This window comes from Bactrocera neohumeralis, chromosome 2 (genome assembly GCF_024586455.1).
Source record: "Bactrocera neohumeralis isolate Rockhampton chromosome 2, APGP_CSIRO_Bneo_wtdbg2-racon-allhic-juicebox.fasta_v2, whole genome shotgun sequence".
NCBI classification, from domain to species: domain Eukaryota; kingdom Metazoa; phylum Arthropoda; class Insecta; order Diptera; family Tephritidae; genus Bactrocera; species Bactrocera neohumeralis.
Window position 1 is genome coordinate 87,427,166 of NC_065919.1, and position 20,008 is coordinate 87,447,173.

The 20,008-nt window shown below is 35.6% G+C and overlaps 3 protein-coding genes and 1 long non-coding RNA gene across 7 annotated transcripts; 3 read left to right on the plus strand and 1 right to left on the minus strand.

The window, feature by feature from the left end:
- Positions 1–6,283: 6,283 nt before the first annotated feature.
- LOC126753832 (glutathione S-transferase 1-1-like) lies at positions 6,284–8,651 on the plus strand. The gene is made up of 2 exons (XM_050465555.1): positions 6,284–6,383; positions 7,883–8,651. The coding sequence occupies exon 2, from the start codon at positions 7,903–7,905 to the stop codon at positions 8,524–8,526; it is 624 nt and encodes a 207-aa protein (XP_050321512.1). The 5' UTR covers positions 6,284–6,383; positions 7,883–7,902; the 3' UTR covers positions 8,527–8,651.
- Positions 6,285–13,005, plus strand: LOC126753841 (glutathione S-transferase 1-1-like). Of its 4 annotated transcripts, none has more exons than XM_050465582.1 (2): positions 6,285–6,383; positions 12,180–13,005. In XM_050465582.1, exon 2 carries the CDS (start codon positions 12,204–12,206, stop codon positions 12,825–12,827), a length of 624 nt encoding a protein of 207 aa, XP_050321539.1. In that variant the 5' UTR covers positions 6,285–6,383; positions 12,180–12,203; the 3' UTR covers positions 12,828–13,005. The 4 variants fall into 4 exon arrangements, with proteins under 4 accessions (XP_050321539.1, XP_050321533.1, XP_050321523.1 ...); XM_050465576.1 differs by lacking the exon at positions 6,285–6,383 and adding an exon at positions 9,675–9,752; XM_050465566.1 differs by lacking the exon at positions 6,285–6,383 and adding an exon at positions 9,727–10,030.
- A 251-nt stretch (positions 13,006–13,256) lies between these two features.
- LOC126767267 (uncharacterized) lies at positions 13,257–15,151 on the minus strand. The gene is made up of 3 exons (XR_007669046.1): positions 14,593–15,151; positions 13,500–13,623; positions 13,257–13,438 (listed from the first exon to the last, which is right to left on the minus strand). It is a non-coding gene; the product is annotated as an uncharacterized LOC126767267 (long non-coding RNA).
- Positions 15,152–17,221: 2,070 nt separating this feature from the next.
- On the plus strand, positions 17,222–18,770 carry LOC126767258 (uncharacterized). Its single transcript, XM_050484824.1, has 2 exons — positions 17,222–17,936; positions 18,004–18,770. Exons 1-2 carry the CDS (start codon positions 17,706–17,708, stop codon positions 18,619–18,621), a joined length of 849 nt encoding a protein of 282 aa, XP_050340781.1. The 5' UTR covers positions 17,222–17,705; the 3' UTR covers positions 18,622–18,770.
- The last annotated feature ends 1,238 nt before the right edge of the window (positions 18,771–20,008 follow it).

The following is a 20,008-nucleotide window of genomic DNA, read 5'->3' on the forward strand; positions in this document are numbered from 1 at the left end:
CTCAACAAGAACAGAGAAACTGAGAAGAGATGCTGCTGAATGCATGCATGCTTTGATGTACATTGTTCTCGAGAGTAGTTGAGCGGTGACGTCACGACTATGCAAATACGCTCTCTGAGCGAGCAAGAATGAAAAATGTAAGGCAGAAGCTGTTAGTAAACAAAACAAAAAATCAGGTTTAAGGTAAGGAAATATTTTGTTGTTGTAGGTCATAAAATATTGCATATACAAATAAATATTATACGTACAAAAAATTTCAAAAGAAACTTTAAATTTATGTACATACATATGTATGTATGTGCAATGTACGGTGAGTTGAAACATGAAATGCTAGATGCATAGATATGAATATGTCTACATGCATACATACATACATATATTCAACACTTATTTAATATTCATAATCACATATAGGAATAAAAGAGCAAATATATACAAACATACATATGTACATACACACATATGCACATCTAACCCTGGTGACAAGTACACCACACTTTTGCGTACTCTACTTGCAACCAGCCCTGGTAGAATGAAGAATTTAAGACAATATACTGGGGGGTAGCATACACTCATATATATGTATGTATGTATGTAATTAGAGAAGGTAAAATAAATATAGTATGTCTGCATGGATGTATGTAAGTATGTCTTCTGGATTACCAACAACAAAAATAAATATATGCTAATTCTATGATTCTTCCTGCCACGAAATAAACTCGTTATCTTTTGGTTTGACGCATAAGCAATCTGGCAAATAGGGTTATGTTTGGTTGAAACGAAACCCACTGGGTAGACACTTAGAAAACTGGCCATACAAATTAATTATTGTATAAAATCAATAATACTACGAGTACAAATATTTCGACTATGTTATGTAATATTGAGGGGTTTTCAATGATTGTGTATACAGTAAGCCAGTATTTTCATTAACTGAACTAGGGAAATTCTTTACTCTTGGACAATCGCAATGCACGAACGCTTTAAAATTAAAGTTAAGAGCACAACTACAACGCTAAATTTAATATTTCATCAAAATTGTATAAAACAGGACATTTTACGGATGTTCTTTCATAGTCGAACTTCTGTGCAACGAATTAAATTGCAGAACAATTTTAGTATGTTTCGCTTCATAACGATCTCCTCTATAATGAATTTTTCTATACAGTAGACGCTCACAAATTAGAACTCTCAGAAGTTAGAACATCCAGAAACTTAGAATTTCAGAGTTTTTAATCTTTGCACATTGCATTGACGCTCTCTGAAAGGTTTTAGAACTTGAAGTTCTAATTTCGAAATTTTGAGAGAATCGTTTTTTTATAATATATTTGAACACAATGGAATTCCCTATTTCCGTCTGTCTGTCTGTCTGTCTGTTATATACGAACTAGTCCCTCAGTTTTTAAAATATCGTTTTGAAAACGCTCTGAAATTGAACTTGAATCAAGGTATGGACAACTTTCACTTTTGACAAGATATTCAAGAAATTTTTTTTTATTTTTAACACAATGGAATTCCAATTCTTGGTTCGGTTATTTTACTGAGCAAAGGTAAATAACAGAAAGAAGGCTTCGGTGGAAGTTAACGTTTTTCTTGTTTTTTTATAATTTTTAACACAAGAATTCCCATTCTTGGTTTTATATATTTAATTCCTTTTTAGTTTTTGTTTTGCCATATTTTTGGTGCTTTTGTCATTCGTATGTGATATTTGATACGCGTGGACATATTTTGCTAGACTCTACCGAAAACTAAAAATAACTTACTAAAAATGTCAAATAAACGTAAAAAAACACTTTATCTTTGGAAACCAAAGTAAAGAAAGATATTGGAAAAGCTGGACAAAGGAGTTCAAGGGAATCGTCTAGCGCTAGATTTCAATGTGAGCAAATCTGCCATCAGCTATATCAAGTCAAATAGATCATCTATATTAAATGCTGTTTCCAACACTTATAAGGAAGCATCAAATATAACTATGCATAGTGCCGAATATCCGAAAATGGAAAGTCGTCTTTATGAGTGGTTTTTAAAACAACGCGAAAGGAAGTGTACATTGACAGGAACAATATTAAAGGAAAAAGCTAAACAAATTTTTGGTGAAGAATACCCCGATAAAAATAAAAATGCATTCCGAGCAAGCGATGGATGATTTTGTAAATTTAAAAAGCGACACGGTATTCCTTTTTTAAAAATTGGTGGCGAGATTCTTTCTAGTGATATTGCCTCGATCACTCCATTTATTCACAGATTCCATGCAAAATTCACTGAGATGGGGTTAATGGAGTCACAATTATATAATGTGGAGGAAACCGGATTATTTTATCGTTGCCTACCAGATAAAACATATGTCTCTGCTTGCGAAAAAAGTGCGCCGGGATACAAAATTCAAAAAGCACGAATTTCAATTTTACTTGGTTCAAATGCTGATGGCTCTCACAAATTAGTGTCCTTAGTTATTGGAGAAGCCAAAAATCCCAGAAGCTTCAAAGGTTTTAATAATCCACTTCATTACAACTTTTCCAAAAATGCTTGGATGACGTCTCGGATCTGTCATGATTGGTTTCCCAAGATATTTATTAATGAAGTAAGAGGAAATAATTGTGCTTTTAATTTCTTTAATTTTAAAATATTTTTTTGTTTACAGGTCGTCCAGTTTTCTCAAAAAAATAACTTGCCTCCGAAGGCTCTTTTGTTTATTGATAACTGCTCCGCGCATGCACCAATTGAGCATCTTCAAAGCAAAGATGGCAACATACATAGTTGCATATTTCTTGCCGCCAATTTGTGACAGCAGCTGTGCAACCAATGGATCAAAATCCCATAAAGTTAACAAAACTTGTTTACAGAAGTAAGTAAGTTACTTGCTGAAATAATAGCCGAAGGTGGTGCACTGAATAGTTTGTTAAAATCCCATTCCATCCAAAAGGCAATAATATTTTTGAAACAACCTTGGGATGAGATAACCCAAACAGTGATGAGGAATTCTTGGTCCAAGTTGTTAAATTGGGATTCTGACCAATGCGACAGCGATGATGATGTGCCACTAGCACAGTTGCTTAACAAAAATGAGGACTGCAATGAAGCTCTCCAAATAAATCAAACTCTTTTAGCAGAAATTGATCCAAACAGTTTCATGTGTATTGACGACATCGAGAAATGGAATGAAGATGAGTTTGAAGACGGAACTGGTTATGACCTAAGTAGCGGTGATGAGTTTTCTGATAGCAGTGAAGACGATGTTGTTGATGACACACCAGTTATTTCAAATGCTATAGCTATTGAAAGCGTTAACAATTTAATAAATTGCTGCAACAAGAGTGAATTGTCTTCCAGTAAGCACATGGCCAATCTTTTGGCCCTCCGTAACGATATTGTTATATCGGATTTAAAGAAACAAAAAAACAAACAAATAATAGGTTGTCAAAAAAGTCTTGCGGTATTTTCGCTAGTTGGCGCTGAAAGCGCGTAGTTCTAGTTTTATTCGTCGTTTGATTGATTGTCGTTTCTTTTAAGTCGTTTGTGAGTTATAGCATCGCAAACATGGAGCAAAATAAAGAGAAAATACGGCATATTTTACAGTACTACTACGATAAAGGCAAAAATGCATCTCAAGCCGCCAATGAAATTTGTGCAGTTTATGGACCCGATACAGTTTCCATTTCCACCGCACAACGATGGTTTCAACGTTTTCGTTCTGGTGTAGAGGTGGTCGAAGATGCGCCACGCTGCGGAAGGAATGTCGTCGAAAATTGCGATAAAATCGCTGAATTGGTCGAAAGAGATCAGCGTAGTAGCAGCCGTAGCATCGGTCAAGAGCTGGGCATGAGTCATCAAAAATTCATTTCAATTTCAATAAAAAAAATCAATAAAAATACCGCAAGACTTTTTTGACAACCCATTATTACTGATTATACTTACTTATGTCAAACAAAAATAAAATTTGAACTGATCCCTTATCCTCAATTTTTAATTAATTTCTGAAATTTTAACTTGTTTTTTTAATAATTGTTATGTAATGGACTGAATTGTTATGTTTTTAAAAAAACCGTCCATAAATTAAAACTACCACAAAAACAAAGTGGCTCTAATTTCCGAGCGTCTACTGCACTACGATATTTTTCTACGACCATAACCCGTCGTTTGAGTTTGCTAAATAGCCAGAAGTCACGCGGAGTTAATCAGGCGAATACGATGGTTGCGGCGCGATGTTGATTGAAAATTTGGCGAAAAACTCACGAGGATCAATGTAGTATGCAACCTCGATTATCGAAGAAAACTGTCAACATAACCTTGATTTTTGACCTGCTTTGATGTAGTTTTTTCACTTCGGCTCACCTTTTCTTCGATATTCGGTCGATTGATTGTCTGTTTCTGGGTTGTGAGTAAAAATCTATGACTCATCGCCAGTTATAATGCGTTTCATAACATCCTGGTAGTCGGCATTGTTTCACAGTCTTTAAGGTTACTTTGTTTTTCGAAAAAATTTAGAAAAACCAATCATGTATTAACTTTTCTTATGCCCAAACGATCTTTAAAAATGGTTTTCACTGATCCTTCCGATATTCCAACGATTCCAGTAACAGCTCTGACTGTTAATCATCGATTCTCTAGTAGCAATTCCTTTATTTTATTGACGTGTTGATGGACGTACTGAACGTGGTTCGTCGTCAACGCGTTCTCGACTTTCTTTGAATAATTTGTATCAATCAAAAACACTTGCTCGCGACAAACAATTGTCACCGGAGGCCTTTTTCAATATTATGAACGTTTCGGCAACAGAAATTTGATTCCGCAGACAAAACTTAACGAAACTTCTTTGGTGAATAATTTCACGAATCGTAAAAAACACTTCGAATCGAATGCACTTTATTTACTTCAGAAAGACAAGCGTATACTGAACATTAGTAATTATTTTGATATGACACAGATGTCACTGACAGTCATACCAACCTAGAAAAAAAAATATTTGGACGAATGGGGTTTCGCGCGTTATTTAAATTAAGAAGTCTTACTATTTTTTGCTCTCAGTAGTGCTCTAAGTGTCACAGTTTTCGTGTGGGGCACCCTCTAAGTCTGTTGATGTTTTATGATAGTTGTAGCCAGGCATTTCATTCTGTTGGATTCGCAAAAAGTGCTCGTTTGCTTATATCATTATACTTATGTAGATTTCAATATATGCATAAATTTGTACATATGTACATATATGTATATAGCAAATGTGTATATGACCGCCAATTAAGAAGAAGAAGTATATGACCACACAACGCTAGATATTGGGAATAAAAAGAAAATCCCCCTCATTACCAAAAATATCATTTGAGAACTGCTGACTCACATATGTATGTATGTATGTATGCACTTACATTTAGATATACTCATATACAACCTACCGTGAGTTAGTTCGTTTTAGATACATAAGTATGTGTTCACATTACTTTATGCAGATATGTGTATATACATATATACATATATTTATGTACATAAGAACTTAAAATAATATTAGTGTATGCACATACATATGTTTGGGAATTTGTTGCTACTCATTTTTACACCTGTTGCTGCCCCATATAAAGTATATTTTACGTTCTAAAAGCTTAAACCATAGCTTTCAAACATCAATGAATCAAGCCTTTAGCCCAACAAGCTGCCACATGTGCCTATGTATAATGTCTGCTCTCGGTGACATAAAAGAATAATAGATGCCAATTCCAACATTCTTAGAGTACATGTAAATATATTTTACTCTCATTTCGAGGCGCTCGTATACGTCTCTTATAAAATCCATTTCAAATAACTGTGACATTGTGTATAAATTGTGTTGAATCAAACACCGGCGCCACTAATCCATCCTCAAACATGCCACCCAGCAGTAAAACGAGTATTCCGAAAGCACTTCCTCGACAACTACTTCTAAAGGTCGGACGATGCCTGGCTTATGCTTAGTTACACACGAAGTTGGTTAAGTTCAACTCACAGCTCTACTTACTCCTTATACAGGCAGTTCAAAGAGTCAGTTCTGAGGGGCACAATTTTAACCGATTTATGAGAACCGATCATAAAATATTCCCGTTTAACAAAAGGGTGCAGATCACTAAAGACAATACGTCAACTGCTGATATGTACATACATATGCAGTCGTAAATCTCGGCAAATACAACATTGTGTGGGCTATTGAAAAGTTGTCTGCTTGGCGCTCTCAAATTTATATACAATGCATGGTTAAATGTATATTATGTAATTAAGTATATAAGTTGACGCGGCGTGAGTACTTTGTTTTGCCGGTGCGAAAAAGCTTTATAAAGAACAAATTGCCTGACCAACTTCATTTTGGCTTTCGCCTTGCAGCTGTGAGTGTCTAATTCAGCAAATTTTGCAAAAAAGAAAAAGTGAGTGTGTATAGTAGTGTTAAGTGCAGTGATGTCATAGTAATTGATATATTTTTGTATTATAAGTGTTTGACGTTCATAGAAAATATTTATCGTTTTGCTCTACTAGCGCGGATGAAGGCATTTAGCGCTGTCAGAATTTTGCAAGTTTAATTTATTCGTTAAATGCTGGTTCTGGGGCAGAAAAATGCTGGCATTTCAATATTTTCTGCTTTGCTTTGGCATACATATGTATGTACATACATGGAAATATATTTATTTGTGTGCAATATTGATTAGAAAAACTTTTGACAACTTTCGACACGTCTTCCACATGTTGCAGGTTATTCCCGAATTAAGATTGATTTGTCTTCTTACTGTATGAACACCGCAGGCCAGGTTAAGTTCATTCCGAATCTCCATAGCTGACATTCTAGGTCGAGTCTTGGCACATCTTACAACTGTTCGTGTAAAATTCTATCCATCTGGCGCCCCTTTTTTCAAAGAGATGCAAATTTAGTTTATGGAAATCAATGTGTCATATATATTTACACACATAAAAAATGTATATATGTACATAACTAAAATATGTCAATATCAGTATGATACATAAAAGTTTTCAAACAACTGTTACTTTGAAAATTCCATTCTGCCGGATTCCAATTGGATTCAGTCAAATGTTTATTTAGTAGAGAGGGAGAGGTTGTTAATAAAACGAAGAGACTTTGCAAAAGAGAATGAATAAATTAGTAGTAAATAAATGAATTAACAGAACTGATGCAAAATAGTTAATAAATCGGGATGTCTGAGTCTCAGTAAGTGCATTAGTAACAGCTAGCAAGGCATTATATTGGCTAGTCGAAAAAGTCTCTTCGTATTTTGTCAATAGATGTCGTTGCAGTCATATATCTTCAGTGCTACCAATCACATTGTGTCATACCGTATAGTGCTAGAAAGGTGAGATTTTAAGCTTCATTTAGCCAAAAAAAAAATTAAATTCGGGGAAGTTGAAAAAAAGTTACAGCTGCTCAAAAATGAGTGAAAATAATGAAGAAATTCGCTATATTTTCAAATTTTTGTACAAAAAAGGGAAGAATAAAACGCAAGCCACAAACGAAATTTGTGAAGTTTACGGAGACGATTCTATATCAGTTCGTTCACTTCCGTTCTGGAAATTTCTGGAAATTTCGAAATTTTGAAATTTCGATTTACTCTGATGAAAGTTTTACACTGATGGTATAATGTCTCGAGCGGAAAAAAGTGGTCGGTACATATTTGTTTATTTATTAATTATTATAAATATAAAAAAAAAATAAGTTGAAATTTGATTAGGAATACGAAAAGATTTTTTCGACTACCCATATTTGATGCAAACATTTTGCAGCAGAAGTGTCGGCTAGCTATGTATATGCAGGAAAACAACAGTGTTGCAAAACCGGTGCCCTTATTTGTTTGCCCAAACATCCAATGACGCAACGTAACAGAATTTACTAAAGTACATTTTATTTTATTCCCAACAGATTAAACGCTATCTAACACTATGGATTTCTATTACTTACCCGGTTCCGCACCATGCCGTTCAGTACTCTTGACTGCCAAGAATCTCGGCATCGAATTGAATAAGAAGTTATTGAATTTGATGGCTGGTGAGCATTTGACACCAGAGTTCATTAAGATTAATCCGCAGCACACTATTCCCACCTTGGTGGACGATGGCTTCGCTTTGTGGGAGTCTCGTGCCATTCTTGTGTACTTGGTCGAGAAATACGGCAAGGACGATGCCTTGTTCCCTAAGTGCCCCAAGAAGCAAGCTGTAGTTAATCAGCGCTTATACTTCGACATGGGTACGCTATACAAGTCTCTCGCGGACTACTACTACCCACAAATCTTCGCCAAGCAGCCAGCTGATCCAGAGCTATACAAGAAGATTGAAGTCGCTTTCGACTTCCTGAATACTTTCCTAGAGGGTAACAACTACGTGGCTGGCGATCAATTGACCGTGGCAGATTTGGCTATTTTAGCTTCAGTATCAACCTTCGATGTTTTAAAATTCGACTTCAGCAAGTATGCCAATGTTGCCAGATGGTACGAAAATGCTAAGAAACTTCCAGGCTGGGAAGATAACTGGGAAGGTTGCTTGGAATTCAAGAAATTCCTGGACTAAATGCTCCAGAAAAGCTGATTGTCAATGCTGTTATTGTATGGAATTTACGTTTTGTGTAAAATATATTTTAAGTGATTTCTGCACATATGTATGTTTGTAATAAATATTTAATTGAAAAAAATTAAGCGACCTATTTTTATTTTTGGTGAACAACGAAATTAAGATTGAGAAGGGTTATGTGGGTAACTGATCTACTATAGACCATTGTTATCATGTTTTAATTCAATCTTATCAAATTGGCCTTGGAACTGGAACTCCGCTAGCGAACGAAAAAAGTTAAGTATCTAATGGCAGGTGACCCCTGCGAGGTAAAATTTCAAATACGTCAAATGCGTTCGGAGGCGTGTTAAATGAGATTCGTCTTATCAGCATAATGATAAGTAGTTGCTATGAGTCAAAATGAAACTTATCAACTGCTGTTCGTTCCAGAAAGCGATTTCACAATTTTAACAAAGCGAAAATGAATTTTAAAGCTTTTTTAGATAAAATTGAAAATTTTTGATTTTTATTATCAGAGATAAGTGAATAAAAGTCACAGTTTGTGTTCTGATTACTGATGTGTGAGCTTAAAATTGAAAATTTTTGTAGAGATAAGTAAATATTCAGTTTGTGTTCTAGATTACTAAGTGTGAGCTTAAGATTGAAATCAATTCATTGTAGATCTGTAATTGGAAATCAACATTGAATGATAAATTTTAGGAGTATTCATATGAATATTCATGTTTGAAAGTACTTTATGTTCAATAGGGTGCGCAAAAAAAATTTCGCTTGGTGCTCTAAACAATATGTTCTTAGACACCTCTAATAAAGTCTCTCCAAGTATTAGCTCTTAATATCTGGGAAGGTCCTTCGTTTTATGTTTTATTTATATTATCAGATAGCAAAATACAAGTCTAGTTTGCTACAACTCGTTGCATACATAGGTTTTGTAGGTAATTGAATGCTCTACAAAAAGGTCTCTCACAATTTTTTCGTAAACCTAACAGTTTAAAAGTTGTTAACAGTTGCAGTTTGATAAACGGTTTTAAGGTAAACTTTTTTTCAAGTGAAAAAAGAATACTTGTTTTTTTTTGACCCACACTAATGTAAATCTAAGTTTTACGAATCGAAAGCAGCTTTGAAAGTTTTCAATTGTCTGAACAGTATCAGTTTTATTAGTTGTTGCGGGCAGTGCGGTTACAATTAAGTACACAAGTCAGTTTTTATTAAAAGAAGTCACGACATATGTATGTACATACATTCTTTCGCTTATAACTAACTGTAAAAAAATTACTTATGCCGATTGAATAAAGAAAATGTATTATTAGTTAACTTGACAAACCCTGGAGCAACAATATATGGAACTTGAATTCTGAGGCCGTAATATTCAAGTGTGCTAATCACCTAATAAATATATGAACATTTAACGAATTTACGTATTCTAAGAGTTCATATTTTATTAATAAAAATTTCGTCGTTCCTGTAGAAGATCTCCTGAAAGTCCTCGACAAAAAGCTGTTTGGTGGTGAGGAAGATATCTTTGATCCAAATTATCTGAACTAAAACCAAAAGGATTATATAAAAATTCGGACTTTTCATCCGAAACTTTATATCTTCGATTCATTATCTGACAAAAGTATCTTAGAAGATCTTGTCAAAATTTCAAGTCAATCGGTTAAGCCGTTTCGGAGAAATATTCTTCACCGACTTTGAAAAGATCGTTTCGAGAAAAACGCATTTAAAGTTTTGCTGCTACTCCGGATTACGGTTATGACTACTTTCAAACGCTCGGAGACGTCTTTACAAATACGCTCATTACTCTGAAACTATTTACCGGATTACTTTGAAATTTATAAACAATATTTTCGAATATATATGCATTCAAAATATGCAAAAAAAAAGTTTCGAGTTTTTCAAAATTACAAGTGGATATACCCTTTTGGGAAAATCTTCCAAACAAATCTGGTTATTGATATTGTTTATCTCTACAAAAGATTTTAATTGAAGAAAAAAGTGGTGCAAAAAGTGGGGTGTTTAAAGAAAAATGAGTGAAAGGTTTAATTATAAAGGCTGTTTCGGAGTTATATATATATTTTTTCGATATATTTCTCTTACAGTTAGGGACAATAAAATATAATCAAAGGCTTTGCTTTGACACAATGGTATAATTTTTCTTAAATTTTTCATTTTCTGGATAATAACAAAGCCAATAATAAGTACTTTTAAAAAAGAGGAAAATATTGCATTGTCGAGTTTTATAATTAACTGTAATTTAAAAAGTGTAAATAGCGTGCAAAATTTGCAAGGAATGGATCACGCGTAAAGGCAAATTGCAAACATATGGAATATGTCTCAAACATTCGTGTCTGATGTCTTAAAATTTCCGAAAAAAGGTGGAAAATATAGGCCGACCACAAAAACATGACAGCGGAAGTCGTTCCGTTTGAGGCCTCTGCAGCCATTCAATGAGAATTATGTGCAAAAATTTCATCAAGAACAGTAAGAAGACGACTTGTGGAGAAAAATTGCTTTGGCACATGGTCCCGAAAGGTGAAAATTAAAAAGAAAATGGTTCGACATTTTATGGTCTGAATGCAAAATTAATACGACAGGCAATGAGTCCAATGTCCAAAAAACAAAGAAATGTGCGCCCGCTACACGACTAGGTCCTTCAAACCCCTTGGCGGCAATATAATGGTTTAGGATTGTTTCTCATATTGTGGTGCGGGACCTACATATTTTTTGGATACAAGAAAAAATGGAACGTATACATATATAAAGTTTTAAAAAAGGTCATACTCCCATATGCTGAATGGAATTCGTCTTAGAATTTGGCAATTCCAACAAGAGAGCGACCCGAAACATACTTCGGGTCTTGCAAAAAATGGTTTTCAGATCATGATGTTAGCGTTATGGCTTGGTCAGAGTAATCACCAGATTTGGAACCCATCAAAAACTTACGGAAATTGTTAAGGAAAATATTGCACCCGTTAAACCGAAAAAAGGGAAGAATTCTGAGAGAAGGTACAAAGGCCTGGTATTCTGTTTCACAGAACACTTTCGGTAGCCTAATGAGGTCTATGCCTAGAATATGTTCATCTGTATTAGACGATAAAGAATACACTACAATGTACTAACAATTTCCTCTATTAGTTCTCTTAAAAAAATATTTTTTTTAAATGCAAAAAATTTTGATTCTTTTTTTTGTCCTTCGAATTTTTTAAATATATTTTTTACCTTTGTTTTTGTAATAATTATTAATTGTTTTTTTCCAATATTTTTACTGTTACCAATAGCACTTGATATGAAATAAGTAATAAAAATGTAATTTAGTTGAATTTTAATCAAATTCATATTTTTTTAGAACGGAAAATTAGTTCCATGCATGATTCTATTTTTTTGTCCGTAACTGTATATGTTATTGTAAATTGTTTCTCTCCTGGCGTTGTTGTTTCCAATATCACTCTAAATAATTGTCTACAGCTTAGACTATAAATTTATACAATATGCAAATACATATTGAATATAAAGCGTTTAGCTGTAAAAATTACTTTAGTTTCAAAGTATTTTTGACCCTGAGTGAGTCGTGCTGAACGCGTAATCGTTATTCATTTACTATTATTTGTTTTAGCACTGACAATAATATAAAGTTTATGAATCTTTCTTCATTCCAGCTTAAAAACCCTTCACTCAACAACATGGACTTGTACTATTACCCCGGTTCTGCTCCATGCCATGCAGTATTACTCACTGCCAAAAGTCTCGGCATTGAATTGAATAAAAAATTCTTAGATTTGCTAGCGCGGGAAAATATGAGCAACGACTTCGCGAAGATCAACCCACAGAAAGTCGTGCCCACTTTGGTTGACAAGGATTTTGTGCTGTGGGAATCACGCGCGATTATGATTTACTTGGTGCAAGAATATGGCAGAGATGATTCACTGTATCCCAAGTGTCCCAAGAAGCGAGCTGTCATCAATCAGCGCTTATACTTCGACATGGACACCTTGTATAAATCCTTCGCAGACTATTACTATCCACAACTCTTTTTTAAGAAACCAGTGGCACCTGAACTGTATAAAAATATGGAGACTGCTATGGATCTCTTGAACACTTTTCTAGAAGGCAACAAATATGTGGCGGGTGATCAATTGTCCGTGGCTGATTTATCTATTTTAGCATCGGTATCCATCTTTGATGTTGCGAATTTCAACCTCAACAAGTATGCGAATGTTGCCAGATGGTACGAGAATTGTAAGCAGCTTCCGGGTTGGGACGAAAACTGGGCAGGTTGCTTGGAATTCAAGAAGCTATTTGTGTAAGCAGAAATGCACTCAAGCACTATATGAGTCACTTTATGGTGCTATCAAGAGCAGAATTTGGGTTTACAAAGCAAGAGATGGAGAGAAATATCTACATATCAAAATAGTCATTTCACTCTAATCATAAGAATTAAGTGTAATCTATTCAAACGTTTAATAAATTGTTTTATAATCGATATACCTCAGACGTTTTTCTGATAGGTTCAGGGAAGTAAAAGCCATAAAATGCTAAAATGCGGAAAAACTAAGGCCATACAAGCCCCAGTAATCTACAGGCTAACTTTGTTCGAATTAAGAAACTAGAAGTTTTAAGCATGGGTGACTCATGAGATGACAATCCACAGACTTCTGACATAAAATGAAAAATTAGCTAAAGACTAGTTTAATATGAAATACAATATATTTATAAAGGGAAGTAAAAACACATTTCTGGAGAACTTTTTGTACTCTTGCAACATGTTGCTACAGGGTATTATAGCTTTGTTCACCTAACGATTGTACGTTTCACCTAAAACTAATCGAGATAGATATAGAATTATATATATATAAATGATCAGGTTGACAAGAAAACTTGAAATCCGGTTGACTGTCTGTCTGTCCGTCCGTGCAAGCTGTAATTTGAGTAAAAATTGAGATATTTTGATGAAACTTGGTATGCAGGTTTCTTAGTACCTTTGTACAAAAAAAGGTTCATAAATGGGCGTAATCAGACCACTGCCCCGCTCACAAATCGCCATTAACCGAAAACATAGAATGCGCCATAACTAAGCACTAGGATCGCAGTAGCCAGGAGCACCTTTGGGAAAAAAATTTTGAAAAAGTGTTCATGGCCCCACCCTCTAATAAGTTTAATGTATATATCTCCTAAACCACGTAAGCTACAACAACCAAATTCACTAAGCACGAATATTAAGAGAAGAAGAAATCAGATGAAAACTACTAAAAGCGCGATAAATCAATAACTGGGAGAGCTTTATGAGAAGCGGTGTGAAAATTGGACGATGATCATGGCACTGCCCACATTTTGCTGAAATCCCATATCTCGAGACCCGACTGACCGATTTTGAAATTTGGTATGTGTATTTTTTTCGTATTTCTATGTCACGTTGTGAAAATGAGCGAAATCGGACAATAACCACGCCCATATAGCACAATTTTAAATTCCACTTAATTCGTTCAGTGTCCAGTACACATATCAAGAAGCAATTAATATAACGGGATAAAAATTTTCACTAATAATGTTTTTAGAGTGTGCCACTTTATGGTCAAAATTTATTTAAAACCTGTTCAAGCCCCTTGGTATCGAATACTTAGACCCGGGTTCCTATAATTGGTTTTTGATCGAAAATGTCGGTAAATGTTTGATGATATATAACTGAAATTTAAAAGATAATTCTTCTCTAATGTTGGTATGTCTGTATGTCAAAAATACTTCCCTTAGTCCCCATATACTTAAAATAAAGATTTTCGAACTTCCGGGTGACTTTGTACCGCATATATCGGCCAATATGTGAGTTATCTCAGTGGAAATAAGAGAGCGTGTTTTTCACATAACAGTGTATCTTTGTGCCAAAAATAGTTAAATTTGAGCAAAACTCTCATAGAACTAATATCAGGATTTTCGAACATCCGACTAACTTTACTCTACTATATGATTGGGTTTACATCTACATTAAAGTATTTCTCCAGCTTTGATTTTTGCAAGTTGCAAGCACTTGCAAACACTTTATGTGTTCGGTTGCAACCGAACTTAGCCCTTCCTTACTTGTTATAACACGTTTTAATCCAAATATGATGTGTTCCGAATTGTCTCGATTTCAACTAGATACTTCTCTGTCTGGCGTATTTGCTTTTATATACATACATATTTATGTACCAGACGTGCGCCCATGTGATAGTACTTGTTAATTGTAACTGTTTGCTTATAAAACAGTTTAAGTAATTATCGCAGCTGAATTAAAAAGACTGCTTTCATGAAAACATACTTGCTGTATTTAAGTAGATGTTCGTTTAGATAATGGAAGGGCAACATGTCATACTATTTGTAAGTAAAGACTCACTGAGTTGGTTGGAACCAAAACATTTGCTTCACTTGCCGAATATAACGAGTTTTTATGGATTTCTTCGAGCAACTACATACTTACATATGTATAGTATATATATGTACATACATACATACATATATATGTATATTTTACCCTAGTCTTTGATACAAAACTCATTAAAATCGAATTTATAAGGAAAAAATAACTTTTCTGAAGATCTTTATTTGATTGAGAGAGATCGATCAGCTTGTATGGATTTGAAGAATATGTGCAGGGGTTGTCTTGAACAATAATTTGTGCCAAATTTCGTTAAGATATTTTATCAAGCATAAACTTTATCCGTACAAGGGCTTCATTTTGATGTAGCGAATTGTAAGGCAGCTTTGTCCAATGAAGTCCTATCTTATTTTTATAAATATATGTACATATATAAGGGCTTTGATATTACTACTGAGTTTTCCAAACTCGGGGCATATTTAACAGGGTATGTTATATAAAAATCTCAAAAATGTCGCTTCGCTTAACTTATGGTCAACATAATCGGTCTACTGAGCGTACTATTCGCAACATCATCACCCATTTTGAGACCCAGTATTCATTATTGGATAATATTCGGCCGTATAGATCATGTTCAGCACACAGTGTTGAAAATATAGTAGCCGTAGCTCAGAGTGTACACGAAGACTGTGGAGAGTTGATTCGGCGCCATTCGAACCAGCTTGGATTGACGTATCAACCGACTTGGCGCATTTTACGTTGGGATCTTAAATTGAATACAGCTAGGGCAAGAACTGAAGCTGCTCGGCCTTTCCCAAGCGACAGCAAGCAATGGATTTATTGAGAGAACACTTCAGTAAGCAGATAATTTCACGTTTTGGGCCGGTCGATTAACCACTTGCATCCATATCACACTGTTAGACCTTTTCCTGTGGAGATATGTTAAATCTAAAGTCTATGCGGGCAATCCCGCTTTGATTCAGGTCTTGGAGAAAAACAGCAGGCATGTCATTCGCCAGTTACCAGTCGAAATGCTCGAATGAGTTATCGAAAATTGGTCTCAACGGATGAATCAACTGAGACGTAGCAGCGGCCAACATTTGAAAGAGATAATCTTTAAAAAATAAATGCCGTAGAATGTCCATTCGAATGATAATGAACATTCCAAATTAAATTTGAAGTTTCAGTGTTTTTGCTTTAAAAAAGTAGGGAACCGGATCAACCTTTATAAAGTTCTTAGAGTTTGAGCGAAGGAACAAATACACTCCGTTTGGTACTCTACAAAATGCGGCAGCTAAAGACTATCAATCTTAGAATTTCGCTATCTCGGCTATTCATTTCCATTATTAGTCGTTTACCTGACTTCAACATTACTGTTATTGTTTTTGTATTTAAGTACACAATGACTTAGCATATTTAATAACTATGGGAAATGAATTCTTTGATAGTAATGCGTTCATTACAGATATCCATTTGTGATTGTACATGTCATCGCTCAGAAGTGGTCTAGCCATTTTACTGTTACTTCTACGATGTGTATTAATACCGATTTTTATATGCATTTCACAATCATTTAATCGACTGTAGTCAGAAATCACGAAGTGATTACGATCCTTCGGCTTTCAAGGACACTTCCACTTTTGAACAATGGAAGAGAGGGCTTCATATGAATCAGTCTAGCATACAAACATATGCATGTATATGTATGTATGTATGTATATCTTCTCGTTTGTCTAGTCTTGTGGAAATGGAATTTAGTTTTTACTACAAACATTGTTCTGGACACCCTGTACATTTTGTGCAAAATCATAATTTCCATTAATGAAGTGTTAATTGATTTAAATGCAAACTAATTACAGCGCTATCGTTTAATATGAATGGGATTATTCCCCAGACATGACACGCTAATAATTCAATTACATTGCAATTTCTCAAATGAGGCAGTGACATCAAAAATACACTAATCAGAGATATACTTTAAAGCCAAAGAACACCAAGATATAGTTGATGGCACGGAAAATTCAGTTTTCGTATGATATTTTAGTTCAAAAAGTCTTTCTTTCAAATTTTTTCAGAATATATGTGTTTCATTTAATATATATACAAGTGATAAAAAGAAGTAGAGAAAAAATAGATTTTCAACCAATCTTTCAAAATTTTTATCGACCTTTTACTGTGCTATTCGGTACTAATTTGTTCCTTTAAACGTTTTGCTTTCAAACTTCCAACTGTTTTTATCTATTTAATGTCTGGTACAATTTCGTTAGAGTAAAACCTGTCCCAATATTAACAGCCATCACTGTTTGAGCACTTTCATGGAATTTCATTTAGACCTTTTGCGAAAACATTTGCATTGTCTTCGTTACCGTCTGCGCATGCGCATATTTGCAGTTTACCTGTGCGGCGATAAGAAAGGAGACTCGCAGCAAGAACCTGGCACCATACAAATAGAGATACTACCAGGAAAATAAGTTGTTGTTGCAGTCAGGCACAAATTGGAGTAAATTTGGAAAATTTGAATTTGTTAATCTAAAAACCGAAGGTAAGCAGAAACGTGAACCGGATTAGTCTGGGGAAATGCAAACGCGTCTGGCGGCGGATCATAATGAATTGCAGCGAAACCTTGGAAATTAGGTATAAATGAGAATACCCGAAAGTACAAGCGGATATTTCCAGTCTCGTGTGCTAAATATGTGTTGTCGATGTAGCGGGTCCTTACAGCCTGGCTATTCAAGTTAATAAATAGACGTAGTGCAGTTCAGAGGCGATCAGTCGCTTTGATACGTCAGAAGCAGTACAACTTTAAGAGCATAACACTTTGAACGATTGCTGAGAGATGACACCTTCCAGATTGCTGAAGTGCTTCGCGCTCATAATCCTGCTGGGCCTAGGAAGTTCGCACGCAGTGCCACTAGATGCAGTAACGAATGCGCCGACGCCACAAGTTGAAGTCGTCGACACAAATGTAGCCGAAGCGCCAAGCCCTGGGGATGAGCATCAAACGCCCGCAAATGAGACTGAACTTGAGGCTGCTGCCAGCGAACAAAAACCACAAACTCTTCCGGCGGTATGTTGTTATTGTAGAATAATTCTGAAATCAACTTCAATACTCACATCATTTCAATTCATTTTAGGTGAATGCGGGCAGCGCGAATGGTGATGCGGCAACCCCGATGTATGCCGGCTTTCTGACACCCGAGGCCATTCAACAGTATATTAGTCAATTTGGTGCTGCCTATCCCGGTTATGCGGCCTATCCGGCGCCCATCGGCTATGCGGCAGCTGCGCCTCCTCCACCACCACCTGGCACTGGCCCCATCTATCCAGGTCCATATGTCGTGCAGACTGGCTATGAAGGCTATTTAGTGCCTACGGCTACTACAGCTGTTGAAGCTACGAATAATAGCAACAGCAACTCACTTCTAAGTCCCTTCACCTATTTGACGAACCTCTTCTCGGTGATGATGATGTCGGCTTTGTTTCGCGTCGTTGCCACTGTTCTCGGTGCGATCGGCATGATATTCTTTGGCGGCGCGCTGTCCAGATTTGTCTGCAGCTTCACACCGCTTTGTAATGTCACCACTACAGCTGTTGAGTATTTGAAGAGCGACAATGCGGAACGTGTGGGGCGCATGATAGCCGAGGGCATGACACCGGAACGTGTGCGACGTGCTACGGTTTTTGTTCAGAACGCAATACGCAAATATCACGAACTGCAAAAGCTTGTGGGCAGTGACGAGAAGGATGACTAAGGCGCGGCTTTACTCTTGATGAGGGCCTGAGAAGAGATTTTTAATTTCGATATTAGATAAATGTAAATAAACCATTCTAAAATGTTAGTTAGAAAAATATAAATAACAAAATAAAAATAAACTAACGGTAATAAACCAACATTTATTGTTAACAATTTTGGCGATTGGCTTTAGAAAAATCACTTTGAAGACTAGCTTCGTCCATGTTATGTGAATAGAAGAAGTCAATGCTTTTCTACTGGGATGCTCTCATAATATACTTAATAGCTGGCACTTGTTATTAATCTACAAGCTACGCTCAGCTGTAATTGGTGCTGATGTCAAAATTGCTATTATCGTTACGAGTCATGCAAGACGGCCCAGATGGGTGTATATTTCTATATACAAGGTCTGTCGCAAAAGAAACAGGACTGTTAAAAAAAAACAACAAAAAATTAATATTTCTCAAAAGTTATATTTTTTTATTCAAAGTAGTTTCCTTGTGCTTCAATGCAGCGCTTAGCCCGGTCAATTAGCATTTCAAATGAGTGTTTAAGGTCATTTTTCGGAATGCTCTTGAGAATATCGGTCGTCGCCTTTTGGATAGCTGAAATGTCCTGAAACCAGTGTCCTTTCATGGGCAATTGAAGTTTTCCAAATAGGTAAAAATCACAGGGTGCCAGATCAGGTGATTAGGGTGAATGATTAATGGTTAATATGGAGTTTTTGTCAAAAAATCAGTGACAAGCGTCGACCGATGACACGGCGCATTATCGTGCAACAGGCGCCAGGACCCTGCCTCACGGTATTGTGGTCGAGCACGACGAATGCGTGACAAAATACGCTTCATAACACCAAGGTAAAACACAGCATTAATCGTTTGGTCAGGTGGGATGAACTCTCGGTGTACAATACCCTCGGAATCGTAAAAACAAATCAGCATTGTCTTTATTTTTGACTTCTGAAGACGACCGACTTCTGATCGTCACAGAGGTCCTCACGACCTTCTTGGAATCGCTTAAACCACTCATACACATTACTACGGGATAGGCACTGATCATCATAAACTTTTTTCATCATTTGAAATGTTTCAGTAAACGTTTTCCAAGTTTAAAACAAAATTTAATATTTGCTCTTTGCATTTTACGACCGATGACCAAAAGCTGCTGTCACTTTTTGATCGATAACATCGATTGTAGTTATCCAATTGTCTTAAAATTTTTACGAAATGTCAACAAGAGATCAAACTTTTTATTTCATATACCCATCAATAGGTGGCGCCACCAGAAACAGTTATATTTAAAAGGTTCCGCTTCTTTTGCGACAGACCTTGTATGTACTTTAAATAGAATATGATGGTTTTCGCCTCTGGCTGGAACTTTTATTTAGAAAAATTTAAAATGTTTCG